This window comes from Barbus barbus (assembly GCF_936440315.1).
Source record: "Barbus barbus genome assembly, chromosome: 11".
NCBI lineage: Eukaryota > Metazoa > Chordata > Actinopteri > Cypriniformes > Cyprinidae > Barbus > Barbus barbus.
The window spans coordinates 14,941,300-14,955,468 of record NC_136739.1 but is presented as its reverse complement, the minus strand read 5'-3'; the positions used below and the strand labels follow the sequence as shown (position 1 = coordinate 14,955,468).

Below are 14,169 nucleotides of genomic sequence, written 5' to 3'. Positions count from 1 at the left end.
TTTGTTTTGGATTGTTGTCCTGGTGTAAGATCCAAACACGCCCCATTATAAGATTTCTAAGTGAAGCAGTCAGGTTTTGATTTTTTTTATCTGTTGGTATTTGATAGAATCCATCATGCAGGGCTCGCAAAATCGCTAGCCCGACGTCCAGGGGCTATTGTTTTCTCCAGTCGGGCTACCAAAATGTATCACTGCCCTGCCCGACGGGCTACCTTAAATACAGGGCTCCCACGCAGTGTTCCCTCTAAACGGAGCGCGCTCTTCTTCCACCGCGGCCGCACAGAAGAAATAGTGTGCCTCGCGCACACAAAAATGAGTTGGGAAGCCATTTGATTGAATGCCGCCAGTGAAAGGAAAAGAATAGCAATGCTCGGGCAAACCGCTATAGAGCTGATGTCACGACAGAGTTAGAACAGGTTTCATAGAAAGAGAACGATATGCACCAAAAGAGTCGCTGTAGAAACTGAATACTTCAATAGTTGAAGTGCGCTCAACACGAGAGACAACGCAAACTCAATGGCATGTGAAATAAAACGTCCTCATGTATTAAAGAAGAGCGGCTTGATTAAGTGCTGGAAATAGCAGAGGATGGGCAAAGAACGGTAACATAACTCTGAAACATGTACAGTCACACACAAGAGTATTGTACAAACTGTACTTCATATCGATGTTTAGACAGCTATAGAAGAATTCATATGTTCACGTTTTATTAATATTTAACTTACAGATCTCAGCTTAAGTTTTGCTTCAGTTTGTATTCTATTCTATTATATTCTATTCTATCAGTATAACTAGTTTGTTTTTATAATATATTATGTTAGGGCTATATTATAAACCTGATAAATAATTGACCTTGTTTTTGAGTCTTTGACTTTGAGTCTCTTGCTCATCAAGACTAGGTTCATTTCAAAAATACAGGAAAAAACAGTGATATAGTGAAATATTATTGCGATTTCTAATATTGGTTTCCTATTTTAATACTTATACTATAAAATAGCATTTATTCCTGTGATCAAAGCAACACATCCTTGCTGAATAAAGTTTATTTAACTTTCTTTAAACTTTTTTAAAGTATCTTTAAAAAAGAAAGACCAAACATTTCTGACCCCAAACTTTTGAATAGTTTATATTGTTACACAAAATCTCTATTTTGACTAAACACTGTTCTTTTTAACTTTTTATTTTAAAAAAATATCACAGGTCCCAAAAAATACAGTATAAATAATACAATTAAATAAAAAAGCAGTACAACTGTTTCCAACATTGATTAAAAATCAACATATTAGAATGATTTCTAAAGGATCATGTGACTCTGAAAATACTGCTTTGCTTCACAGGAATTAATTACATTTTAAAGTATATTAAAATAGAAAACATTTGTTTTAAATTGCAATAATATTTCACAATATTATTTTGTGAAATAATATTCAGTATTTTTTATCAAATAGATACAGCCTTGATGAGCATAAGAAACTTCTTTAAAAAACTTTATTGATCCAAACTTTTGAACTGCAGTGTATTGTACAGTAAAAAAAAATCTCAGGTAACCTAAAATATACATCATTTAGTTACATCAAGGGTCAAATCAAATATAAATAGCACATTAAAGTTAAAAGTTACACACTTTTTTGTGTGCATGCTGTACAGGTCTGGTATAAAGAATGTTTTTGCTCAGGTGCCTGAAATGTCTGCCCAATAGAGACAAGTTTTGCTCAGCAAGAAAAAAAATTAGAGGGAACATTGCTCCAACGGGTCCTTAAATTTGATACAACTAAACTGCAGAGTTTTTAAGGCCTTTTACAATTTAACGTATTTAAAACTGTCTAAGAAATAAATTTTCAAATTGCCTTAAATAGATTTTTAAGAATTCTGTAGATACCTTGTAAATAGTAAAATAAAACTCTTTCCTTGATATTCGTTGATATTTGTGTATTGAAAATGTTTTTGATTGACATTTATGGTCTTTATTTTATTTGGGCTAGTTAAATACATTTTCGGGCTACCAAAATCGGAAGAGTACCTGCCCGAAGGGCTACCAGGGATTTAGACATTTTGCGAGCCCTGCCATGATGCCATGCATCTGAACAAGATGTTCAGGACCTCTGGCAGAAAAACAGGCACACAGCATTAAAAATCCAGCAGTATATTTAACCATGGAAATGGAAATGGGGTACTTTTTAATCCCTGTTTGTACTAAACTCATCTGGTGGGTTTGCTGCCAAAAAGCTCTTTTTTCAGTTTAATCTGACCATAGAAACCAGTGCCATTTGAAGTTCCAGTCGTGTCTGACAACTGAATTTGCTGGAGTTTTTTTTTGGATGAGTGAGGAGAATTTTTGCTTGAAACCCTCCCGAACAATGTGGTGATGTAGGAAATGTTTGTTTTTTGTTTTGTTTTTAGGTTTCTGACCTCAAGACTCAACTAATCTCTACAATTCTACAGCTGTAATCCTTGGAGAGTCTTTGGCCACTCAAACTCTCCTCCATTAGGACGATGTAGACATGTCCTCTCCCAGGCAGATTCTTAACATCTTTAGTTGATTGGAACCTCTTAATTATTACCCTGATGGTGGACATGGGGATTTTCAATGCTTTAACTCTTTCCTTACAGCCACTTTCTATTTTGTGATGCTCAACAATCTTGTTCTGCACATCAGAACTATATCCTTAAGTTTTACTCCTTGTGATGGATGATTAAGGGTATTTGGCCTTTGTGTTCCTCATATTTATAATCCTTTGGAACAGGACGTTATGGCTAGACAATTTCATGCTCCTAGTCACCCTGGGGTGCTAAAAAAATTAAATATGAATGGGAATATACTTCAGAGATATTTTACTCATAAGAATTTCTAGGGGTGCTAATAATTGTGACCAACATTCATTGGAGAAAACCATTTATTTCATCATGAGATTTTTCAATTTCAATTGTTTTACTTCAGTGATAGGTTAGAATTTTGTGATTTTTTTGAGTGAAAGATCAAAAGGATAAACAATGCAGATTTATTTTCACAGCCGCCTTTGCTCATATTTATCAAGGGTGCCAATATTAGTGGAGGTCTGATTGGGATAGAGGCAGTTCTAGTGTTACATAAAGTTATATAAGCACTTTATAAAGTAGGCACTTTTACTTAAATCATATTATTACAGGAACACTGTTACAGAGCAAATCGTTCTGCACATTTGTTATATATATATAAAAAAAAAAAAAAAAAAACTAATTATTTTCTGAGTAACTTTGATATTTTGCTTTGCATTTTTATTTCATTCTACTGTCTCCTTAAAATGAACTGCTTATGTTTAATTTCTCATTTGCTAATCACTTTGATTAAAAGTATCTGCTAAATGAATAAATGTAAATAACTCTGAAATTAATCTGATATGCTCACTACTAACTGCCTCAACAAAAGCCTTATCTTTCAAGTAATCAGTGACAAACACAGTAACTCCCAAACTTCAGCAAATCCTACAATTTTTTTCTTTCTCAAAATTATGTAGATGCCAGCCAATAAAATTCAAACTGCCAATTTTATTTTCATTCAAGCTCTTTTTTTGAAGTAGACATCAGAGCGATTTGTAGGTTGTCTGTGTGAGAATGAGACTAGGGCAGGCTGTAGTATACTGTGTTGCTTCATTCTGGGGTCTAGGGTTTAATCCCTGCGATCCCAGAGGATAGATTTATTGCTCAGAGGTTGCTCTTTCAAAGATGTGTTATTTGGTGACTGATAGAAGTACAGTACTGGGGATTGCCTTCAACAAATCATTTAACCCCAGGTTGCTCAACAGAACCATGTCTGCAATAAGTCTACTGTAAGTTGCTTTGGTTAAAAAAAAAACATCTTCTAAATAACAAAAACCCTTTAGACTGTAGAAAACAGGTAAAGGTATAGAAGCAAACACATAAAGAGGTAACACACACACAAAGTTTGTTGTGGTCCTCAGCTAAATTCTGTCAAGAAGAATAATGTTCAAAAGAAAAAAATGAACTAGGAATGCAATCAGAATGCAATCAGAATGACTCAGAATGCATCCATAGGGTTAGTGCCTGTGAGAAAATGAATCTGAATAAAACAAACAGACAAGGAAAAGTGATGAGAGGAGAAAAAGATTTCTAGCACATTCCTACATAGCAAGCAAGAAAAGAAATATGGTATTTTTTAAAAATATATAAAATTGGATAACATGTATAAATTTACAGTAGACTGAAGTATTTTGAAATGTGAAAGTAAATACGATAATACAATTATAATATAAATATGTGACCCTGGACCACAAAACCAGTCATAATGGTCAATTTTTTTTTTAAATTGTGATTTATACATCATCTGAAAGCTGAATAAATGAGCTTTCCATTGATGTGTGGTTTGTTAGGACGAGATAAAACTATTTGAAAATCTGGAATCTGAGGGTACAAAAAAAATCTAAATATTGAGAAAATCACCTTTAAAGTTGTCCAAATGAAGTTCTTATTGCATATTACTAATCAAACTTTTATTTTTTATATATTTATGGTAGGAAATTTACAAAATATCTTCATGGAACATGATCTTTACTTAATATCCTAATGATTTTTGGCATAAAAGAAATATCGTTTGTTAAGTTTAAAATTAAGTTTGACCCATACAATGTATTGTTGGCTAGTGCTACAAATATTCCTGTGCAATTTATGACTGGTTTTGTGGTCCAGGGTCACATATAATACAACCCGAATTCCAGAAATGTTGGGACGGCTTTTTAAAATTTGAATAAAATGAAAACTAAAATACTTTCAAATCACATGAGCCAATATTTTATTCACGATAGAACATAAATAACATATGTTCCATATGACCTGTAGCAGGCATCAAATTAGAAATGAGCTCATTTAGTGGATAAAAGTGTAACATTTCTCCATTTAAACATTTGTTATGTTCTCTATGTTCTATTGTGAATAAAATATTGGCTCATGTGATTTGAAAGTGTTTTAGTTTTCATTTTATTCAAATTGAAAAAACTTCCCAACATTTCTGGAATTCGGGTTGTATAATATAATGAATAATATAAATATAATACAAAGAAGTACAAGTAACTAAAACTACGACCACATCCTAACCCTCATAAATTGTAATAAATAAATAAATAGTGTTTTTGACCCTTATTTCTTGAACATTTCATGTTCAATTCAATGTGTTATTTGCCATTTCTTTGTAATTATTTAAAAATGTATTGGCAAGTTCTGAGTAAAAATAGTTTCAAAGTAAATTAATTTCAAAGTAACATTTTTGTAAGCTTACAGTCTTTTTTTTTATTTTTACGTTTGCATGAAAACATTATTAAGCATGTTTATAATGCCATTTTTCTCATCCGCCCATCCCCTAATTATTCATCTAATCCCCATAATGTAGGACAAACCTGACCCACATTTATAAGCCGTAACCCCAAGACATACGGTTATATCATTTTGAGAAGAAATTACCTTTGAAATAAGGAAGATATTTACAAATAAGGAAAGAATAATACAAGCAGAGCAGGATTCTCTGTCTAACCACTGTCTTCTGGTTCAATCAGCCTGAAATGGCATTAAGCCTCAAATAACGTTAAAACAATTGAGTGAACAGGAGGAAGACAGAAAGAACTGAGTGGTGGGAGGGAGGGGGGTTGATACCAGATAAGAGAAATGAGGCTCTCTTATTGGGTCAATAAGTGTGTCATCGCCCCGGTGAAGCCACATGAGGGCAAACAGCCCACTTTAAAAGCAGTTCTGTCACCAATCAATTAAAAACCAGACCATCATCCTGCACACACACAACAGAATATGACTGAATCAAAAATGATCAGACAAAATCCAGTCTAAAGTACCAAGAGATTAAATACAAACGCAGCACAACATGAAGGCTAATTGGGAGTATTTGTCCTTTTAACAACAACAAGACTGGTAATTCATAAGTCTACCCATCTAGTCTTTGTCAAATCTGCTGTATGTGTATAATACAGATCTAAATGTCACTTGAACAGAATGTGTGGGTGCAGATTGTTTGAACCCTGCTGCTGTTTATGCTGCGGGCATCAAGCTGCGCTAAAAGCGAGAGTTAGAATGCAATTACTGAGCTTACAAGCCATTGTGTACTTGAGCGTGCATGTGCACGTGCCTAACTGGATTTCTATCTGCAGACGTATCAGCTATCCCTCACCTATCCAGAGAGGGAGACTGTTCAATGCTGAAGTGATCGGAAAGGGATGCTATGGAAGGATGCCAATCACAAATGAACGCATCTGTCGGGTGCGATATCATCACTGACTTGAAACAAATATTGATGAATGTTGGCAGTGAGATTGACATGGAGGTGAGGAAACAACTTCTTAATTGAGCACTGGATGGCATTTGAGGCAATCGCACAATTCTAGCCAGACTTTACATTTGTCTCTTTCACTTTCACTGTCAATATACATGTTACGGTTATCAAGCCTGAAGAGAGTGACAAATAAAGCGCACAGTTGCCTGTCAGAAGGCTGTCAGAAATCGAAGAAATCTGTTTACGCTTCTGCAACTGTATATCTCACACTTGCAACATTATTTCTCATAATTGCGACATTATATCTCACAATATGACTTTGTTTCTTTGTGATTTGAACTGTTCATCTTCTGAAAATTTAGCAGCTTAAATGCATCACATACACCTATATTTTATGTAATAGCAGCTAGCAACATGAACATCTTAACATCAAAACAAATATAAGCACACAAAAAATACACTGAAACACAAAATCCTCAGGGGGAAAAAAAAAATATCTGCCCTTCCAGTCTCTCTTTTGTGCAAGTTACTAAACAACAAGAGAAAATGATGGGGGATCAGAGAAGTGGAGTGGAAAAAGGATTCAAGGATATAGATTGACTGAATAGGACTATTCATTTATGGGTGATTACAAGCACAGAGCTGTTTGGAGTATTAACTACCTTAGCCCTGCTCAGCCACTGGAGAAACAACACAGAGTTTGAATGATGGAAAGACATAACAATCAGGTTCAAACAAGTAACACCACACGAAATCAATCAGTTGAGCAGATGTAAAAATAAGGAGATAAATAGAAAAAGTGAGGGAGAGCGAGAGAGAAAAAAAATGTTTAAACAGAACTGACAGGAAACTCTATATGAGTAACTAGCTACATGTCACTACAACACACATCTTTAGATGTCATTCCTCTCAAAAGGAGAGTGAAAAGACCCTTCTGGATGCTCAGACCGTCTGATGGGAAAATCTACTGTCTCTAATTGTCACCAAGGCTGCATTTATTTGATCAAGAGTGAAAACGGTGATATAGTGAAACATTATTACAATTTAAGAACACGCATGCACCATGGTACTTTTGTGAATGCACGTCAAAGACTGACATGGGAGAGAATAAATTGTTAAAGTAAGCCGTTATTTTTGTTTTCTTTGCACACAAAAAGTATTCTTGTAATATTAATTAAATATAATTCATCATAAAATTACGGCTGAAACATAGATGTCACATGGACTATTTTAACGATGTCCTACTACCCTTCTATACGCAGGGTCAGAAAGCTCGCGAATTTCATCAAAAATATCTTAATTTGTGTTCTGAAGATGAACAAAGGTCTTACGGTTTTGGAATTAAATGAAGGTGAGTAATTAATGTGTCACGAATTTGGTCCATGCTCTCCCGGTCAACCACCACTAGAGGTCACCCATTCACCACATTGACTTTTTCACTCACAACACACTGGACTCCATTTCCCACAATTCATTGCACTGACGACACGCACAGCTGTTCACCATTATCTCGCCCACACCTGATTATCATTTCACAATCACTCACTCACTATTTAAGTCTGGGACTTACTATTGCTCACTGCCGAGTATAGTCTAGCCTAGCTACACTACGAAGCGTTTTCTAGTCTTAGTTTTCCGAGTCTTGCCTTGTTTATCTTGCCGTGTCTGACCCTGCCCGTGTTTATTGGATTATCTCTCTGCCTTGCCCTGTCTGGATATTGTACGCCGATCGTCGACCCTCGCTTGTTCCACGGATTGCTCTGTCTTGCCTCTGCCATACCTGTTTGCTGTCTCCGGACCCTGCCTGTATGACCACGTTTTACAATAAAGCTTTGCAAATGGATCCGTACGTCTCACGTCTCGTCAGCCCCGTAACATAATGACAAAATTGTTCATTTTTTCCACTCTACCATTTTTATATATGTGACCCTAGACCACAAAACCAGTCTTAAGTTGCACGGGTATGTTTGTAGCAATAGCCAACATTACATTGTTTGGGTGAAAATTATTGATTTTTCTTTTATGCCACAAATATATTAAGTAAAGATTATGGAACATGATCGATAAGATATCTTGTAAATTTACTACCATAAATATATGAAACCTAAATTTTTGATTAGTAATATGCATTGCTAAGAACTTCATTTGTGCAGATTTAAAGGCGATTTTCTCAATATTTTTATTTTAACATTTTTTTTGCACCCTCAAGATTCCAGATTTGCAAATAGTTGTATCTAGGCCAAATATTGAATATCCTAACAAACCATACATCAACAGAAAACTTATTTATTCAGCTTTCATGTGATCTATAGATCAATTTTACAAAAATTACCCCTATGACTAGTTTTGTGGTGCAGGGTCACATATATAAATAAAATATAAATAAAACTATTACAGGGACAGATTTAACATATTTTATAGTGGTGGAGATACTGAAGGACAAAAGAGACCTAAGCTCATTCATAATGGCTATACTATATTATTTTTTAGCTCTTTGCTGCTATAAGTCTCATCTGGCCCTACTACTCTGCTGAATCTATAAGCAGTGTTGATGATGAAAAAATCTATCAGCAATAGACACTGTACAATACAATTCATACTTGTTTCCCTTTGGTCGAGTGAGTACAGCTTTCCTGTTGAGAGATGAGGATACATGCAGACAGAGCAGGCTGCTCTAGAGCACAGTCTGTGCCGCCACTGCGGTCTCAGAGCACTGGAGAGGAAGCCAACATTGTTGACAGAGCACTAATAGAATCATACCACACTATCTACCTTGTTTTTTGTCATTTGCAAGAGCAAAAACTTGCTGATCGGCTTTAAAAAAACAAGCAACCTGCTGTTTATATCTTCCATTATGATGTTACATACACATTTACTTTTTTTTCTATTTTTGCTCTATGCCATTATTTCTGTGTGCATGCCAGATCCATCCAGGAATATACAGAAGTGAGAGGGGGAGAAAGATCTAAATCTACCACACATGAAACATGGCAGCCCATGACGGGAGCTGTTGTCAAAGCTCATGATTCAGTTGAGTGATCATAACCAGAAATGGGTGTCACAGAGTGTTCTTAAGCACACGAGAGAGTATTCAGCAGTCTATTTCAGATGTGTGTCTCCAGAGCACTGTCTCTGTCAACATCCCAAAGAACGCATCCCTCGACAGACCAAGAGGTGGATCCTTTATACTTGTCTCTAGAATAATAACTCATACAATTCACCATTGCTTATGGTTTGCTTGTATAGATCAGGTTGTGACCCCAAAAGGGGCCGTGTAATGAAAATTAGAATTTTACTTTTGTTCAGTGTGTGTACTATACGGAAAGAGACATTTCAGATAATGTTCGATTCTTAGTGTGATTCTCAGACAATCCCTCTTCAGACAAGTATAAATATAGCAATACAATTTCATATGCATGAGCCACAAGGTTCCTTTCAATAGGTTAAACATGTGTGGCCAAGAATAAACCCACCTTAGTGAGCAAGCAAGTCTGAATTCAGTTCCTCTTAAAATAAATGCTTTACATCAACACACTGATATAATAAAATACAATCTATTATAAAAGAATGGAAATTTAAAGGGATCGTTTCATGAGGAATCACATTTGGAGCCTCAGAGTATGAAAGAAAAAACTACTTTCATTTGTATGTAGTGGTAGTCGACATTTATGTTGTATAGATGCCTCAAACTGTTTGTCTCTGTGTTCTGAATTTCTGACCTACCTCTCAACATTCATACAGCAAAAAACTCAAAATCACAACATTTTGTTTTCACTGTAAAACAAATTGTGTAACTGTAAAATATCGTAAAAGCACTACAGAAAAAAACAGTAAGTTAACAGTAAGTTCCTGTATATACAGGGTAAAACTGTAAAAGATCTAACCAGACATTTCATGTAATTTTACAGTAAAATACTGTTAATTGTACAGTTTTTCTAAGTAACAAATCAACGTAATTTACAGTCAAAAACTGTAAACTGATATTTCCAGAATTCCCTTCATTACACTCCACATTTGAAAGTGTTTTGTTTAAATGATCGTGTTCCTTAATAGTTTATGTTATCAGTTATGTACATTAAGGTTTTGTTACATCTTCTGTTTAATTAATGTTTATTGCATTATTTAAGTGTTGTGTGTTACCATGATGGTGTTTTGCGTTTGCTTGAATGACTCTGTGCACCTTCTGTATATTTTTATATACTTAAGTTTGTGGAAAACCTACTTGTGACCACAGCTGCCAAAATTATTTTGTAAAACTACAGAATTGTTTTACAGTGTAGCCTAACTATCAAGCCCTCATTGAGCTGTAGCTAACTTTATTTCCATCTTGTTTCTTTTCTTGTGAATCAATTTATAAATATGTGCTTGACCAGGGCATGTTTCTGAAAGCTTAACATATTTTTTTTTTTAATTGAAAAATATCAATTTCTTACAGCAATAGTTCCACCAATAATGAAAATTTGCTAAAATGTATTATCTTTAAGTCATCCAAGATGTAGACAAGTTTGTTTCTTCTTTGGGAGAGATTTAGAGGAATTTAGCATTTGTCACTTGCTCAGTGGATCCTCTGCAGTGAATGGGTGCCGTCAGAATGAGAGTCCAAACAGCTGATAAAAACATCACAATAATCCACAAGTAATCCGCATGTTCCAGTCCATCAACTAATTTCTAGTTAAATGAAAATCTGTGTGTTTGTAAGAAACAAAAATCCGTCATTACTATTGCGTCTAGCCAAAATATGAGTCCATAATCCATAATAATTCTTCCTCCAATGAAAAAGTCAATCCCCCATTGTCCTCTCACATGACAATTCATTAATATATTTGTTTAGAACAGTTTTTGCTTATAAATGGTGCTTGAACAGTGCATGTTTCTCTCCTGATTTAGACGATATTAAGGAGAGCCGAATCACATTTTAGCCGGAAGCAATGGTTTGAAGTGAAAAACTCCACAATGAACGATTAGTTTATTAAAAACACAGATTTTCACTTAACAATATGTTAATGAATGGATTTGAGTAATGTGGATTATTGTTATGTTTTTATTATTGTTTGGACATTCATTCTGGCTGCCTCCACTCACTGCAGATGATCTATTGGTGTAATGCTAAATTTCTCCAAATCTGTTCAGATGAAGAAACAAACTAATCTAGCCTACATTTTTGATGACTTCCGCGTGAGCTAATTTTTGGGTGAACTATTGGGCACTGTAGAAAGTAATAACAGACACTTCTACCTGTACTACCTCTGATACATTCTGACAATATGTGAGGCTTTACCCCGTTTGTTTAGCTGGCGATGAATTCTCATATAACCAATCTAAGCATCTACACATGTTGCAAATCATTTGCAAGTCTCGAAAGGCATCAAGGAAAACCAAACGTCACTCGGGGCTGTTGGGTTTATATCAGCGTGAGTCTCTCACCGTATATTCCCCGCGGGGGAGAGCACAACAACACCGCGGTCCCATCACTATACATGGTGAGAACGAGGCATGTGCTGGTTGACAGTGTGTCGTTCTGGGAATATTCACAAACAGCTTCATAAACAGCGAATTCTGCACGTGAGACATTCCTGCACTTCCATTCAAACGGCACGGCTATTGTTCATTCTTTCTTACCACTTTTCTGCTGTCTAATTTACTATGTTGAATAACAACACACGTCCGTCCTCGAGCGCTTTAATCTCAAGCTCGAACCGAACCGATTCAAGTGGAGGCAGAAGCGCTGCAGTCAGCTTCCGCCATCCCTGCAACAGGTCCTAAAAGTCTCTAAAGATAGCTTCAGGAAAAATCACACAAGCCCGGAGACTACGACAGACTGCCACTTTTTATATAAGCGAAGACCCCTCGGTTTTGTCATCGATTCCTTATCACTTAACTTCTCCACTGAGGAGAGGATTGTGTCCCAAGAATGCCTAATCCTGAGCATCTCACTCCCAATGCATTGAGTAAATACTGTAGAACTATAGAAAGTTAGAATGATATAACGACAGATGATAGATAGATAGATAGATAGATAGATAGATAGATAGATAGATAGACAGACAGACAGACAGACAGACAGACAGACAGACAGACAGACAGACAGACAGACAGACAGACAGACAGCAGACGAAAATGACTTCCAGTAGAGGAGATGAAAAGTGAGTTGTGAAAGTATATGAAAGCTGTCAATCTCTAAAAACTCCTTTTTGTGTTCTACTGAAGAAAAAGCATCATACAGGTTTGAATCAACATGAGGATCAGTACTCAGTACATTATGACAGAATTGTTATTTTTGTGTGAACTATCAATTTGACATGTCATTATGGTCATGCTAATGTGAAAGGCTTAGAGAATGGACTGAAAAACAGAAGAATTTTAATTCTTGTGTGAACTGTCCATTCAACTCTGCAATATGGTCATACTGACACTGACACTGGACTGAGAAACATTGCTTGTCTGTTGTTGAGCCCCTAAAAGAGAGAGTCAAAATTATGATGAAAATGTAAATGCAGACCAAATGTTCTGGCTCTGTTTTTTTGGGACCGAGAGCATCCGGTATCTCACCACTGGTGGTTTTATCTATCTATCTATCTATCTATCTATCTATCTATCTATCTATCTATCTATCTATCTATCTATCTATCTATCTATCTATCTATCTATCTATCTATCTATCAACTGTTAACTGCTGGGAACTTTAAAGAAAAGTTTACACAAAAAAGAAAATTTTGTCACCATTTGCTCACTCTCATAAAATTTTCTTTCTTTCTTCTGTGAAACATAAAATAATATTTTAAGAAATGTCTCAGTTTACAATTCTTTGATTAAATATCTCACAATTTGAAAGGGATCATATTTGTGGTTCACAATGTCTTTGCACTACAGTATGTGTCTGTGTGTATTGTGTCTGCTGTTGGTGCACTGCAATTTCTATTGTGGCTCTATCAACAGCAGTTCCCCCAACAGCTGCATTGATTAGCACAGGCCTCTTGGCCAAAACTAGCTGCACATCTCTGCTGCAATGACAGACGAGCCTTTTGCGACAAGCTAGAGAGGGGCACCCACCTTACAGATTTGAAAGTGCTCAGACATCAGTGTCTCCTGGATTTCCAGCTCCCGCGGTGTCGGAGCCGTACCTGGGGTCCCAGCCGCACTGCCGCACGCAGGAGATCCACCTGGATTGGCAGGTGAAGAAGTGGTCAACCCGTCCAAAACCTTCCGGAACTTCTTCATCTTTATCCTTGTGTTTATACTTCAACGTTTCTCTTGAACAATCTCAAAACGTGCCGTCAAGACGGTTAAAACGGCATAGGAGGTGATGCGGCTTCACAGCACGAATTCAGACTCCTCGTTTCTTCTTCCTTTTCCAATTTTATGTGCACAAAAAGTCGCAGAAGAACCTCATCTTCCAAAATAAGGTTGATGATCACAAAAAGTAGATGATGGATTTGGGGAGAAAGGAGAGTTGAGGTTCAGTGCGCATTAAAGCCTGAACCAGGCTGGAGAAGAACCAAGAAACTTCATGGCACTTACGCAGGACGGTATCGTATCCAACTAGTAAACATTCTCCGGAGGCATGTCAGAAACATAATAAAGTACAACTGATTTTGGTCAAATGCATGTTACTTGCCGAATTTTATTGAGATTCAATCACTGTACACGGCAAAACTCACGTTGAACGCGTGTTGTTTGGGATCCCAGACGCAGAGGAGACACGCCGCAGAGAAGCAGCGTATAAGCGACGTGCCAACAATAAAAATGGATCAGAAACTACCTCGAAAAGACATAAAATTATACGACCTGAAAGATTTTCTGTGAAATCCACTTCTCTGTTTCTTTCTTCTGAGTAATTTGGGAGAAGAGGAGACGAGCACTCCACCCGCACCCAGAATCTCTCCCGCAGTCGAGTGCGAGCT

At 36.2% G+C, this 14,169-nt stretch overlaps 1 protein-coding gene across 1 annotated transcript in view; it reads right to left on the bottom strand.

Annotated features, from left to right (window-relative positions):
* LOC306877294 (syntaxin-binding protein 5-like) overlaps positions 1-14,164 on the bottom strand; it is a 195,452-nt gene extending 181,288 nt beyond the window's left edge. The window contains exon 1 of the mRNA XM_079428977.1: positions 13,319-14,164. Coding sequence (XP_079285103.1) covers positions 13,319-13,486 — 168 coding nt within the window. The 5' untranslated portion in view covers positions 13,487-14,164. The remainder of the gene's footprint in view (positions 1-13,318) is intronic.
* Positions 14,165-14,169: the final 5 nt, after the last annotated feature.